The 17,848-nt window shown below is 41.0% G+C and overlaps 1 protein-coding gene across 1 annotated transcript in view; it reads left to right on the forward strand.

Annotated features, from left to right (window-relative positions):
- The first annotated feature begins 517 nt into the window (after positions 1-517).
- The window catches only part of SMARCD3 (SWI/SNF related, matrix associated, actin dependent regulator of chromatin, subfamily d, member 3), a 526,715-nt gene continuing 509,384 nt past the window's right edge, over positions 518-17,848 (forward strand). Inside the window, exon 1 of the mRNA XM_053713245.1 lies at positions 518-634. Within this exon, the coding sequence (XP_053569220.1) occupies positions 623-634 (12 nt within the window). The 5' untranslated portion in view covers positions 518-622. The remainder of the gene's footprint in view (positions 635-17,848) is intronic.

Genomic DNA, 17,848 nt, shown 5'->3' on the forward strand with positions numbered 1-17,848 from the left:
TTGTCAGACACTCCCTTGCTTCTGTGCTGGGTTTGTGCATTGTCAGACACTCCCTTGCTTCTGTGCTGGGTTTGTGCATTGTCAGACACTCCCTTGCCTGTGTGCTGGTTTTGTGCATTGTCAGACACTCCCTTGCTTCTGTGCTGGGTTTGTGCATTGTCAGACACTCCCTTGCTTCTGTGCTGGGTTTGTGCATTGTCAGACACTCCCTTGCTTCTGTGCTGGGTTTGTGCATTGTCAGACACTCCCTTGCTTATGTGCTGGGTTTGTGCATTGTCAGACACTCCCTTGCCTGTGTGCTGGGTTTGTGCATTGTCAGACACTCCCTTGCCTGTGTGCTGGGTTTGTGCATTGTCAGACACTCCCTTGCCTGTGTGCTGGGTTTGTGCATTGTCAGACACTCCCTTGCCTGTGTGCTGGGTTTGTGCATTGTCAGACACTCCCTTGCCTGTGTGCTGGGATTGTGCATTGTCAGACACTCCCTTGCCTGTGTGCTGGGTTTGTGCATTGTCAGACACTCCCTTGCCTGTGTGCTGGGGTTAGGTATTCTGAGACGCTCCCTGAGCCCCTATTATCTGCGCATGTGCACTGCATCCAGACCGCACAGAACCAATAGCCAGAGATGGAAAGAAAGGTGAGACGTCCTTAGATACGAAGAGACAACCAGACATGCATTAATAGCCAGAGACATAAGCACAGACACACAGTGACACACACAGACATACAGTAATAGCCAGAGACATAAGCACAGACACACAGTGACACACACAGACATACAGTAATAGCCAGAGACAGAAACACAGACACATAGTGACACACACAGACATACAGTAATAGCCAGAGACATAAGCACAGACTCATAGTGACACACACAGACATACAGTAATAGCCAGAGACATAAGCACAGACACACAGTGACACACACAGACATACAGTAATAGCCAGAGACATAAGCACAGACTCATAGTGACACACACAGACATACAGTAATAGCCAGAGACATAAGCACAGACACACAGTGACACACACAGACATACAGTAATAGCCAGAGACATAAGCACAGACACACAGTGACACACACAGACATACAGTAATAGCCAGAGACATAAGCACAGACACACAGTGACACACACAGACATACAGTAATAGCCAGAGACATAAACACAGACACATAGTGACACACACACAGACATACAGTAATAGCCAGAGACATAAGCACAGACACACAGTGACACACACAGACATACAGTAATAGCCAGAGACATAAGCACAGACACACAGTGACACACACAGACATACAGTAATAGCCAGAGACATAAGCACAGACACATAGTGACACACACAGACATACAGTAATAGCCAGAGACATAAGCACAGACACATAGTGACACACACAGACATACAGTAATAGCCAGAGACATAAGCACAGACACATAGTGACACACACAGACATACAGTGACACACACAGACATACAGTAATAGCCAGAGACATAAGCACAGACACATAGTGACACACACAGACGTACAGTAATAGCCAGAGACATAAGCACAGACACACAGTGACACACACAGACATACAGTAATAGCCAGAGACATAAGCACAGACACATAGTGACACACACAGACATACAGTAATAGCCAGAGACATAAGCACAGACACAGTGACACACACAGACATACAGTAATAGCCAGAGACATAAGCACAGACACATAGTGACACACACAGACATACAGTAATAGCCAGAGACATAAGCACAGACACATAGTAACACACACAGACATACAGTAATAGCCAGAGACATAAGCACAGACACACAGTGACACACACAGACATACAGTAATAGCCAGAGACATAAGCACACACACAGTGACACACACAGACATACAGTAATAGCCAGAGACATAAGCACAGACACACAGTGACACACACAGACATACAGTAATAGCCAGAGACATAAGCACAGACACATAGTGACACACACAGACATACAGTAATAGCCAGAGACATAAGCACAGACACACAGTGACACACACAGACGTACAGTAATAGCCAGAGACATAAGCACAGACACATAGTGACACACACAGACATACAGTAATAGCCAGAGGCATAAGAACAGACACACAGTGACACACACAGACATACAGTAATAGCCAGAGACATAAGCACAGACACACAGTGACACACACAGACATACAGTAATAGCCAGAGACATAAGCACAGACACACAGTGACACACACAGACATACAGTAATAGCCAGAGACATAAGCACAGACACACAGTGACACACACAGACATACAGTAATAGCCAGAGACATAAGCACAGACACATAGTGACACACACAGACATACAGTAATAGCCAGAGACATAAGCACAGACACATAGTAACACACACAGACATACAGTAATAGCCAGAGACATAAGCACAGACACAGTGACACACACAGACATACAGTAATAGCCAGAGACATAAGCACAGACACACAGTGACACACACAGACATACAGTAATAGCCAGAGACATAAGCACAGACACAGTGACACACACAGACATACAGTAATAGCCAGAGACATAAGCACAGACACATAGTGACACACACAGACGTACAGTAATAGCCAGAGACATAAGCACAGACACATAGTAACACACACAGACATACAGTAATAGCCAGAGACATAAGCACAGACACATAGTGACACACACAGACATACAGTAATAGCCAGAGACATAAGCACAGACACACAGTGACACACACAGACATACAGTAATAGCCAGAGACATAAGCACAGACACACAGTGACACACACAGACATACAGTAATAGCCAGAGACATAAGCACAGACACATAGTGACACACACAGACATACAGTAATAGCCAGAGACATAAGCACAGACTCATAGTGACACACACAGACATACAGTAATAGCCAGAGACATAAGCACAGACACAGTGACACACACAGACATACAGTAATAGCCAGAGACATAAGCACAGACACACAGTGACACACACAGACATACAGTAATAGCCAGAGACATAAGCACAGACACACAGTGACACACACAGACATACAGTAATAGCCAGAGACATAAGCACAGACACATAGTGACACACACAGACATACAGTAATAGCCAGAGACATAAGCACAGACACACAGTGACACACACAGACATACAGTAATAGCCAGAGACATAAGCACAGACACACAGTGACACACACAGACATACAGTAATAGCCAGAGACATAAGCACAGACACACAGTGACACACACAGACATACAGTAATAGCCAGAGACATAAGCACAGACACATAGTGACACACACAGACATACAGTAATAGCCAGAGACATAAGCACAGACACATAGTAACACACACAGACATACAGTAATAGCCAGAGACATAAGCACAGACACACAGTGACACACACAGACATACAGTAATAGCCAGAGACATAAGCACACACAGTGACACACACAGACATACAGTAATAGCCAGAGACATAAGCACAGACACACAGTGACACACACAGACATACAGTAATAGCCAGAGACATAAGCACAGACACACAGTGACACACACAGACATACAGTAATAGCCAGAGACATAAGCACAGACACAGTGACACACACAGACATACAGTAATAGCCAGAGACATAAGCACAGACACATAGTGACACACACAGACATACAGTAATAGCCAGAGACATAAGCACAGACACATAGTGACACACACAGACATACAGTAATAGCCAGAGACATAAGCACAGACTCATAGTGACACACACAGACATACAGTAATAGCCAGAGACATAAGCACAGACACACAGTGACACACACAGACATACAGTAATAGCCAGAGACATAAGCACAGACACACAGTGACACACACAGACATACAGTAATAGCCAGAGACATAAGCACAGACACACAGTGACACACACAGACATACAGTAATAGCCAGAGATATAAGCACAGACACACAGTGACACACACAGACATACAGTAATAGCCAGAGACATAAGCACAGACACATAGTGACACACACAGACATACAGTAATAGCCAGAGATATAAGCACAGACACACAGTGACACACACAGACATACAGTAATAGCCAGAGACATAAGCACAGACACACAGTGACACACACAGACATACAGTAATAGCCAGAGACATAAGCACAGACACATAGTAACACACACAGACATACAGTAATAGCCAGAGACATAAGCACAGACACAGTGACACACACAGACATACAGTAATAGCCAGAGACATAAGCACAGACACACAGTAACACACACAGACATACAGTAATAGCCAGAGACATAAGCACAGACACACAGTGACACACACAGACATACAGTAATAGCCAGAGACATAAGCACAGACACACAGTGACACACACAGACATACAGTAATAGCCAGAGACATAAGCACAGACACATAGTGACACACACAGACATACAGTAATAGCCAGAGACATAAGCACAGACACAGTGACACACACAGACATACAGTAATAGCCAGAGACATAAGCACAGACACACAGTGACACACACAGACATACAGTAATAGCCAGAGACATAAACACAGACACATAGTGACACACACAGACATACAGTAATAGCCAGAGACATAAGCACAGACACATAGTGACACACACAGACATACAGTAATAGTCAGAGACATAAGCACAGACACACAGTGACACACACAGACATACAGTAATAGCCAGAGACATAAGCACAGACACACAGTGACACACACAGACATACAGTAATAGCCAGAGACAGAAACACAGACACATAGTGACACACACAGACATACAGTAATAGCCAGAGACATAAGCACAGACACATAGTGACGCACACAGACATACAGTAATAGCCAGAGACATAAGCACAGACACACAGTGACACACACAGACATACAGTAATAGCCAGAGACATAAACACAGACACATAGTGACACACACAGACATACAGTAATAGCCAGAGACATAAGCACAGACACATAGTGACACACACAGACATACAGTAATAGCCAGAGACATAAGCACAGACACACAGTGACACACACAGACATACAGTAATAGCCAGAGACATAAGCACAGACACAGTGACACACACAGACATACAGTAATAGCCAGAGACATAAGCACAGACACACAGTGACACACACAGACATACAGTAATAGCCAGAGACATAAGCACAGACACACAGTGATACACACAGACATACAGTAATAGCCAGAGACATAAGCACAGACACATAGTGACACACACAGACATACAGTAATAGCCAGAGACATAAACACAGACACATAGTGACACACACAGACATACAGTAATAGCCAGAGACATAAGCACAGACACATAGTGACACACACAGACATACAGTAATAGCCAGAGACAGAAACACAGACACATAGTGACACACACAGACATACAGTAATAGCCAGAGACATAAACACAGACACATAGTGACACACACAGACATACAGTAATAGCCAGAGACAGAAACACAGACACATAGTGACACACACAGACATACAGTAATAGCCAGAGACAGAAACACAGACACATAGTGACACACACAGACATACAGTAATAGCCAGAGACATAAACACAGACACATAGTGACACACACAGACATACAGTAATAGCCAGAGACATAAGCACAGACACATAGTGACACACACAGACATACAGTAATAGCCAGAGACATAAGCACAGACACACAGTGATACACACAGACATACAGTAATAGCCAGAGACATAAGCACAGACACATAGTGACACACACAGACATACAGTAATAGCCAGAGACATAAGCACAGACACACAGTGACACACACAGACATACAGTAATAGCCAGAGACATAAGCACAGACACACAGTGACACACACAGACATACAGTAATAGCCAGAGACATAAGCACAGACACATAGTGACACACACAGACATACAGTAATAGCCAGAGACATAAGCACAGACTCATAGTGACACACACAGACATACAGTAATAGCCAGAGACATAAGCACAGACACACAGTGACACACACAGACATACAGTAATAGCCAGAGACATAAGCACAGACACACAGTGACACACACAGACATACAGTAATAGCCAGAGACATAAACACAGACACATAGTGACACACACACAGACATACAGTAATAGCCAGAGACATAAGCACAGACACACAGTGACACACACAGACATACAGTAATAGCCAGAGACATAAGCACAGACACACAGTGACACACACAGACATACAGTAATAGCCAGAGACATAAGCACAGACACATAGTGACACACACAGACGTACAGTAATAGCCAGAGACATAAGCACAGACACACAGTGACACACACAGACATACAGTAATAGCCAGAGACATAAGCACAGACACACAGTGACACACACAGACATACAGTAATAGCCAGAGACATAAGCACAGACACACAGTGACACACACAGACATACAGTAATAGCCAGAGACATAAGCACAGACACATAGTGACACACACAGACATACAGTAATAGCCAGAGACATAAGCACAGACACAGTGACACACACAGACATACAGTAATAGCCAGAGACATAAGCACAGACACATAGTGACACACACAGACATACAGTAATAGCCAGAGACATAAGCACAGACACATAGTAACACACACAGACATACAGTAATAGCCAGAGACATAAGCACAGACACACAGTGACACACACAGACATACAGTAATAGCCAGAGACATAAGCACACACAGTGACACACACAGACATACAGTAATAGCCAGAGACATAAGCACAGACACACAGTGACACACACAGACATACAGTAATAGCCAGAGACATAAGCACAGACACATAGTGACACACACAGACATACAGTAATAGCCAGAGACATAAGCACAGACACACAGTGACACACACAGACATACAGTAATAGCCAGAGACATAAGCACAGACACATAGTAACACACACAGACATACAGTAATAGCCAGAGACATAAGCACAGACACACAGTGACACACACAGACATACAGTAATAGCCAGAGACATAAGCACAGACACACAGTGACACACACAGACATACAGTAATAGCCAGAGACATAAGCACAGACACACAGTGACACACACAGACATACAGTAATAGCCAGAGACATAAGCACAGACACACAGTGATACACACAGACATACAGCAATAGCCAGAGACATAAGCACAGACACATAGTGACACACACAGACATACAGTAATAGCCAGAGACATAAGCACAGACACATAGTGACACACACAGACATACAGTAATAGCTAGAGACATAAGCACAGACACATAGTGACACACACAGACATACAGTAATAGCCAGAGACATAAACACAGACACATAGTGACACACACAGACATACAGTAATAGCCAGAGACATAAGCACAGACACATAGTGACACACACAGACATACAGTAATAGCCAGAGACATAAGCACAGACACATAGTGACACACACAGACATACAGTAATAGCCAGAGACATAAGCACAGACACACAGTGACACACACAGACATACAGTAATAGCCAGAGACATAAGCACAGACACACAGTGACACACACAGACATACAGTAATAGCCAGAGACATAAGCACAGACACATAGTGACACACACAGACATACAGTAATAGCCAGAGACATAAGCACAGACACATAGTAACACACACAGACATACAGTAATAGCCAGAGACATAAGCACAGACACAGTGACACACACAGACATACAGTAATAGCCAGAGACATAAGCACAGACACACAGTGACACACACAGACATACAGTAATAGCCAGAGACATAAGCACAGACACACAGTGACACACACAGACATACAGTAATAGCCAGAGACATAAGCACAGACACAGTGACACACACAGACATACAGTAATAGCCAGAGACATAAGCACAGACACACAGTGACACACACAGACATACAGTAATAGCCAGAGACATAAGCACAGACACACAGTGACACACACAGACATACAGTAATAGCCAGAGACATAAGCACAGACACATAGTGACACACACAGACATACAGTAATAGCCAGAGACATAAGCACAGACACACAGTGACACACACAGACATACAGTAATAGCCAGAGACATAAGCACAGACACACAGTGATACACACAGACATACAGTAATAGCCAGAGACATAAGCACAGACACAGTGACACACACAGACATACAGTAATAGCCAGAGACATAAGCACAGACACATAGTGACACACACAGACATACAGTAATAGCCAGAGACATAAGCACAGACACATAGTAACACACACAGACATACAGTAATAGCCAGAGACATAAGCACAGACACATAGTGACACACACAGACATACAGTAATAGCCAGAGACATAAGCACAGACACATAGTGACACACACAGACATACAGTAATAGCCAGAGACATAAGCACAGACACATAGTGACACACACAGACATACAGTAATAGCCAGAGACATAAGCACAGACACAGTGACACACACAGACATACAGTAATAGCCAGAGACATAAGCACAGACACATAGTGACACACACAGACATACAGTAATAGCCAGAGACATAAGCACAGACACATAGTAACACACACAGACATACAGTAATAGCCAGAGACATAAGCACAGACACACAGTGACGCACACAGACATACAGTAATAGCCAGAGACATAAACACAGACACACAGTGACACACACACAGACATACAGTAATAGCCAGAGACATAAGCACAGACACACAGTGACACACACAGACATACAGTAATAGCCAGAGACATAAGCACAGACACACAGTGACACACACAGACATACAGTAATAGCCAGAGACATAAGCACAGACACATAGTGACACACACAGACATACAGTAATAGCCAGAGACATAAGCACAGACACACAGTGACACACACAGACATACAGTAATAGCCAGAGACATAAGCACAGACACATAGTGACACACACAGACATACAGTAATAGCCAGAGACATAAGCACAGACACATAGTGACACACACAGACATACAGTAATAGCCAGAGACATAAGCACAGACACATAGTGACACACACAGACATACAGTAATAGCCAGAGACATAAGCACAGACACATAGTAACACACACAGACATACAGTAATAGCCAGAGACATAAGCACAGACACATAGTAACACACACAGACATACAGTAATAGCCAGAGACATAAGCACAGACACAGTGACACACACAGACATACAGTAATAGCCAGAGATATAAGCACAGACACACAGTGACACACACAGACATACAGTAATAGCCAGAGACATAAGCACAGACACATAGTGACACACACAGACATACAGTAATAGCCAGAGACATAAGCACAGACACACAGTGACACACACAGACATACAGTAATAGCCAGAGACATAAGCACAGACACAGTGACACACACAGACATACAGTAATAGCCAGAGACATAAGCACAGACACACAGTGACACACACAGACATACAGTAATAGCCAGAGACATAAGCATAGACACATAGTGACACACACAGACGTACAGTAATAGCCAGAGACATAAGCACAGACACACAGTGACACACACAGACATACAGTAATAGCCAGAGACATAAGCACAGACACATAGTGACACACACAGACATACAGTAATAGCCAGAGACATAAGCACAGACACACAGACCTACAGTAATTAGTATGTAGGATAGCCTTATTCTTATCTCAGGTAATATTATGTAGGATAGCCTTATTCTTATCTCAGGTAATTGTATGTAGGATAGCCTTATGCTTGTCCCAGGCATTAATTAATATGTAGGATAGCCTATGCTTGTCCCATGCATTAATTAATATGTAGGATAGCATTATGCTTAACCCAAGCATTAAATAGTACAAAGGATAGCCTTATGCTTATCCCAGGTATTAAATAGTACATAGAATAACCTTATGTTTACCCTAGGCATTAATTAGTATGTAGGATAGCCTTATACTTATCCCAGACATTAAATCGTACAAAGGATAGCCTTATGCTTATCCCAGGCATTAAATAGTACAAAGGATAGCCTTATGCTTATCCCAGGCATTTAATAGTATATAGAATAGCCTTATGTTTACCCTAGGCATTAATTAGTATGTAGGATAGCCTTATACTTATCCCAGACATTAAATCGTACAAAGGATAGCCTTATGCTTATCCCAGGCATTAAATAGTACAAAGGATAGCCTTATGCTTATCCCAGGCATTAAATAGTATATAGAATAGCCTTATGTTTACCCTAGGCATTAATTAGTAAGTAGGATAGCCTTACGCTTAGCCCAGACATTAATTAGTATATAGGATAGCCTTATGCTTAGCCCAGACATTAATTAGTATGTAGGACAGCCTTATGCTTATCCCAAGTATTAAAAAGTAGAAAGGATAGCTGTATGCTTATTCTAGGCATTAATTAGTACGTAGGATAGCCTTACGCTTAGCCAAGACATTAATTAGTATATAGGATAGCCTTATGCTTAGCCCAGACATTAATTAGTATGTAGGACAGCCTTATGCTTATCCCAAGTATTAAATAGTACAAAGGATAGCTTTATGCTTATCCCAGGCATTAATTAGTACGTTGAACAGCCTTATGCTTATCCCAGGCATTAAATAGTACAAAGGATAGTCTTATTCTTATCTCAGGCATTAAATAGTACAAATGATAGACTTATGCTTATCCCAGGTATTAAATAGTACATAGAATAGCCTTATGTTTACCCTAGGCATTAATTAGTACGTAGGATAGCCTTATCCTTATCCCAGGCATTAATTATTAAGTAGGATAACCTTATGTTTATCCCAGGCATTAATTAGTAAGTAGAATAGCCTTATGGTTATTCTAGGCATTCATTTGTAAGTAGGATAGCGTTATGTTTTTCCCAAGCATTAATTTGTATGTAGGATAGCCTTATGCTTATCCCAGGCATTACTTACTATGTAGAATAGCCTTATGTTTATCCCAGGCATTAATTAGTACATAGGATATCCTTATGCTTATCCCAAGGCATTAATGAGTATGTAGGATAGCCTGATGTTTATCCCAAGGCATTAATTACTACGTAGTATAGCCTTATGCTTATCTCAGGCATTGATTAGTATGTAGGATAGCCTTATGCTTATCTCAGACATTAATTAGTATATAGGATAGCCTTATGTTTATCCCAGGCATTAATTAGTATGTAGGATAGCCTTTTGCTTATCCCAGGCATTAATTAGTATGTAGGATAGCCTTGTCAGTATATGGCCAGGTTATAATACAATTTATTTAATAATTATTCTTTAAAACAAACCCCCCTATAAAATGCATATACGAAACAATTAAAATCAATGTTGTATTCCTAAATTCTTTATATTAGTTAAAGTTATAAACACATTGAATTATATTTATAGGAACCATATATGAATCAAACTATACAAGCTTAAACTGTTACAATATTCTATACAAAGATCATAGAAATATACCTTTACAAATTGCCTTATTCACAATAATCTCCCAAATCATAGTTTCATTAAAATATCACAATGAGATACCAAGTTATGGTTTATTAACTTACAGACAAATACAATTAAGCTACTTAGCGCACAAATGATTCTATATAACTGTATTTAAAACACCAGAAATTATATATATTCTTAATGCAAACAGCCAGTTTATATGCCAATTTATCTGAACTGAAATAAATCCTTATTTATCTGCAATAAGGTAAATCTTAAAATATATCTATATAACTGCAACCTGACTATAGTCTTAGAATACCTTTGTCTAAAATATTAAAAATATAGAACAGTCATACATCACCAACATGAACCAAATTAAATGTGTTCCAGCTTTCCAAGTAGATTCAGGTCATCTCATATGAAGAAAGGTATTGCTTATAGTGACTGTGCCCCTAAAAATGGCAGCAAAGTTTTCAGACAAAAATACTTTTTTTTCTTTCTCCTTGCATGAGGTTATATCATGTGATATACCCCACCCTTTTCTTATTCTAATCATTGGTGATGTATGAGAGGCCCTTAACGGAGCTGTCTTTCCATTGGCCCTCGGAGCTTGTCCCTTTCATTGGTTCATTTGGATCTGCATATGTTCTAGCAGTCAATCCATTTGGCTGTCATACCATTTTTGAACCATAGGTGGCACCAGATACCCAGAAATGCAGTTTTACCATCAATGCTGCTACAGTTTAATTATCTAACCTATACATTTTTTATTTTATTTACTATAATTTTTAGTATTGATAAACTTATCTGGCCAATATATATCGGACCATATAGTGTCCTTTTTTCTGATCATTTTAATATGAAACATCAGTATTTTATTTATCATATTCTAGAAGATGTATTAAAAGTTGTATTTTTCAATCAATGAAATATATATGTCTATCTGACTTATTCTGTATATTAGCTTATTTGATATACTGGCACATATTTAATTTCCTAGTCACATCTTGTCTAGAAATCTCATCTTCACTTCAGTTCTTCCTGTAATGTTCACTAGATTTCTGGAAAACAAAGAAAAAATTTGTTTATCCTGAAATAACTTGTGTATTTATATATACTAATGTAGTTATTCAAATGTATTTCTCAGATCCATGGAATTATACATTTGTATGCAGTATTGAAAATTATACAAGTTTGTTTTTTAAAAAAAATGAATTTGAGAGTTACAATGCAAAACATGTATCTCTATTAGCCAGCTCGTCTGGGAGATGTATATTGGGGCTTAGGATGGGACAATTTATCACCCATATCTTAAGGGCTATTTCCTCTGAGTACGCTTGTACATTTCATTATTCTTATAGATGGACCGTCTGTTCCTTCCAGGGGTTCCTGTGATCTAAGTAATGAATCTTGGGCAGGAAACCCATTTATGGGCATATATCTGAGGGCTCCATATGTTAACATTTACTTTGAAGTGGCCCACTGGCCTTATCTTATACAAAGGTCTAAACCTTTTATTCTTTCTAAGATAACTATGAAAACAATTCTTTTGATGAATTTGGAACAAAGATTTGCAAGATTACAATGCATCCTATGTAACCAAGAAGAAGGGGGGTTGTTTTACCCAGCCAAAACCATCTGGCAGATTTGCTTGTATTCAGGGTACACAAACTGCAATGATTTGAGACTTTAAAGTCTCATACGTCTTTCATAAAAGTCTTCATGTTATATAGTTATAGAACTGTAATTTATAGTAAATAAACTGATGCAATCAGTTTCATATATAATCAATCCTGTGGTCTTATCATGTATAAATAATATATATATATATATCTATATAATATTTAATAACACTCACAGATATCCTGACATAAATCCCCCTTCCAATTTTCAATGGATGTAGTACACATGTATTGGAATTGGCTTACAGTCAGTGGTATTTGGTGAGTGTATTGACAGTATGCATTATAGACAGCCTTCTATGAAGAGAGTCCGTTATTTTTGAGCCCTTATGCTCACTAGCTAGGCATCTTTAAACTACAATATGTCTAATGTATTTGGGGATATGATATTTCATTTTCCCTCTATGACTTGTAGTTGCGATCTAGGATGGGATGCTCGAAACTGATTAATATGGACCCATTTATCCATAAAAGTATCGTTTTTAGGGATCCTAATTTTATAGGCGACTGGACTGGAAATATTTTGTCAGTAATGGTTACCTCTTGATGACCTAGTCACTGGACCAATAAAATCAATTTGTATATCTGACCATGGCATTACCATCCCCCTTTTTTTCAATGGCGCTCTATGCGTTGGTGCAGTGGGTTGAAACTGTGGACAGATTAGACAACCTTGACAGTAGGTTTGAACATCCTTAAACATGTGCGACCAAAAGGCATAATCACGCAATATTTCATACATTAATTTGGCGCCACGATGACCAAATGTGGGGACATCATGGGCATGTTGAAGCATGAAACCTCCGAACTTGGTGGGTACCACCCATTGCTGGATGCCAGTTTAGGAGGTTCTAATTAATAAACCATACTGTAACTTGAATTGTGATCTGGATTTCTTTAAGATTCTAAGATCTTCCTTACCAATACCGTCCTCTTTTGAGATGGGGTTGCTTTCTGGATCTTCTATGTGTTTATAGAAGATGCCTACAATGGGGTCTTCTTTTTGACTAGTGATCAGGTCCTCACTAGGAGAATCCTGACACCATTGTACCAGGTTAGGCTCACTCTGTTGTTTAGCCTGGTTTCTGGTAATGGCTTCTACCTGAATTGCACCCATTAAGTGGTCAATATTAAGGAGTTCTCCAGTTATGGCTCCTTGTTTGGCTAATGAATCCGCAAGATCATTGCCTTCCTTATCAGGACCTAGAACCCTGGAATGACCCTTGGTCTTTTTCCAGTGTATGGTTAACCCATTGGACACCACTAGATTATCAATCTTGCAGAACAACTTGCCATGTTTGACTGGTTTGTTGTTAGTTTTCTGCATGCCATTTCTTTTACAAGTTGGCAGGTATTCAACAAAACTGTCAAGCACGTAATTTAAGTTAGTAATGATCACAAAATTATGAATACCGTGTTCAATAGCCGTTTCAATAGTTTTTAGAACAGTGAGTTCTGCAACTTGACTGGATCTTGGACCAATGTTGAAACCTACAGAAATGTTTGGGAATCCATTTGCCCAGGTTATACCAATGCCAGCAACTAATCTGTGGTCATTATCAATAGTGGCATGGTAAGAACAACCATCAACATATACCCAAGGTAATGTTTGACAATGGTCCTCGTATATTTTATATGGGGAAAGCAATGGTTCCTCCAGGAAATTATCTTCTGATAACTCTTCCCATGATCCTTAGCAGTACAGTCGTGGAGCTCAGCAAGCCCCTGTGTGACTGGATTCTTTTTATTTTGTTTGTAGCGAATTTCTAAAGGCCAGCCTTGTAAGGAAAGATTCCAAGCTGTTATGCGGCTATTAGACAAATTCCCATCTCTTATTCTCTCACTTTGCAGATACAGCATAGGCTGGTGGGCCATTTCTACAATAATTTTCTCGCCCTGAAATTTTGTAGAGCACAGTAGATAAGAGGGCTTTTTCACAATCGCTAAATTTTATTTCTACTGGGGATAGAACCTTGCTCGCATAAGCAATGACTTTGCCTAAATTATCATGCTTTTGGTACAAAACATCACTCATGCTTATATCTGTGTAACCTGTCTCTAAGTAGAAAGGTTTACCACCTTCAGGGTATGCTAAGCAAGGTGCTTGAGTGAGTTTTCTCTTCATCTCTCTGATGGCTGTCTCTTGAGACTCACTCCAGTGCCATTTCACATCCTTCTTTAGAAGAAGTAGTAGTGGTTTAGCTAATTCTGCATAATTATCAATAAATTTGTGAGAATTATTTGTCATACCCAGGAATGATCTCAATTCCTTTAAGTTATGGTTAATACATCGCCGTCTAAGGAAATATTTGCTATCTTTCCAGGCGAAATTTTAAAAGTATTACCATCACTTAGAGTCTGATCATCTATTTGTAGGATAGTGATTTCAGGTATAGAGTCATTCCTGAAATGAATCTCCATATCATCTGGCTTCTCTTCCACCACGTGACAGTTATTTCGGGTGCGAGTTATACCGGATCTCTCATAATTAATAGGCCTTTTTACTTGTGACCAAATTACAGTATTTATGCAATCAATTATGGTGCTTAATCGCTTCAGGAGATCACTACCAATAATTAAACGATCAGTTGACAGATCCACTATAATGACAGGGTGTCTTATTACCCTGTTCCCCAGTCTTAGCTTTAACCAGGCCGTACCATAGACTTGAGAGAGTCACCCCCAACACCTATCAGTGAACCATCAAATTCTTTTATCTTAGATTTGTGGGGTGTTGGCTCATTTAGCTGTGTGTAGTACCTGTGGGATAAAATAGTTGCCTGAGATCCAGTATCCATTAATCCTATGTCAGGGTTGGAGACTGAATCCTGGAGCTCAGCTAATACATAATATCTCCCTGCAGTTTCTACCATTTCACACATAAAATTGGCATGATTACACAATTGTGAGCTTCGCCACGTGTTACCTGTATTCGCCATGTTACCTGAGGCAGAAGAACTCTCATTCTTACCGGTCCCCTCTTCTATAATAGGGCCGGCCGGATTCCTGTGTACTGCATCTGTGGAAATAAAGTTAAAGGGAAATTGAACCCAACTTTTTTCTTTCGTGATTCAGATAGAGCGTGCAATTTTAAGAAACTTTCTAATTTACTCCTATTATCAAATTTTCTTAATTCTCTTGGTATTTTTATTTGAAAAGCAAGAATTGTATTTTTAGATGCCGGCACATTTTTGGTGAACAACCAGGGTTGTTCTTGCTGATTGGACAGCACCAATAAACAAGTTGTTACAGAAGCATTAGTTATTTTGTTGTGAAGAGCTTATTTCCCAGCAGCAATGCCTGAACCAGCCAAGCCAGCGCCTAAGAAGGGCTCCAAGAAAACCGTAACAAGTATCATTTCATAAAGAGTTAACTTTTTTTCAGCTTTTAGAAACTATTGTCTAATCACCTCTGGAGCCAGACTGCTAATTGATAAGATGAACTTGTAAACTTGTTATCTTAAGTACTGTAATCCTATTGTGGCCTGTCAAAGGACAGTGCTCTCTATCTAAATGTGTGATGGGGGATTTTGTGCTCCCCCCCCCCCCCTGGGAGTGCCCTGTGTGCATGTAACCTTAATAAAAAGCAGGCTGGGCATCCCAGTCCTGAGTTCTTGTTTGACCCTCAATCGCAGCGTTGACTCGTTTTTGTGGGCAGAAGGGTATCCTAGCTGTACTGCAGCTAAGGGAGATTATTCTATATTTGCGAGACTCATATAGAATACTATGGAAAGCAGCTTCTCCCCTCTTTAGCAATAGGGATCCAGGCTACTAAGCGGTCCATCTCTCAGCGAGACTAAGGGTAACCGTAACATTTGGCGGCAGCGGCGGGATTTTCCTGGATTTCCTAGGAGAGGTACAGAACGGATGGAGAGCGCTTACGAAAAATTGAAGCGTACAACCCTAAAGGATTTACTTGAAAGCAGAGGGGGGTATGCCAGCAACCGGCCGAGGAGAGAGCTGATCGCAGAATTGACCGAACTGGATCAGAGCTTCACAATGGCGGAAACACCGACCACGATTAGTGACGAAAAAACCAGGATTGTTCGGGAAAGGCTCTCATTATACGGGCCGAACCCCTCCATGGAATTGGTACAGCAGTTGATGGCGGAGGCGGACGAGGATATACGAGAGACTCGAGCCCACGAACTCAACCTAGCGAACGCACACCGCAATGCTGAAGCCCCGCAGGTAATCATCCCTGTCGAAAATGCTGGGAGGCCCAAGATACCCTATGCGGCATTTCGACCCTTCCTAGAGAGCGAGACAGGGATTGATGAATATTTGGCGGACTTCGAAAGGCAATGTGCCCTGCACCAGATTCCCAACAGAGAGTGGCCCACGATATTGTCTGGGAAACTATCCGGGCGAGCCCTGGAAGCCTTTCGTACTCTGGGTGCTGAGGAAGTGACACAGTATGAGCTAGTTAAGGAGACACTGTTGCGACGGTACGCTGTAACTCCGGACACGTATCGCCGACAGTTTCGGGGCACGAAAAAGAAGCCTAACGATACCCATATGGAATGGGCGCACCGAATGCGGAGAGCGGCAAATCACTGGCTGAGCGGAAGTAAAGCGGTGACTGGGGAGGAAATTTTACAATTGTTTCTCTTAGAACATTTTTATAATGGCATGG

Source organism: Bombina bombina, chromosome 5, assembly GCF_027579735.1.
Source record: "Bombina bombina isolate aBomBom1 chromosome 5, aBomBom1.pri, whole genome shotgun sequence".
Taxonomy (NCBI): Eukaryota; Metazoa; Chordata; class Amphibia; order Anura; family Bombinatoridae; genus Bombina; species Bombina bombina.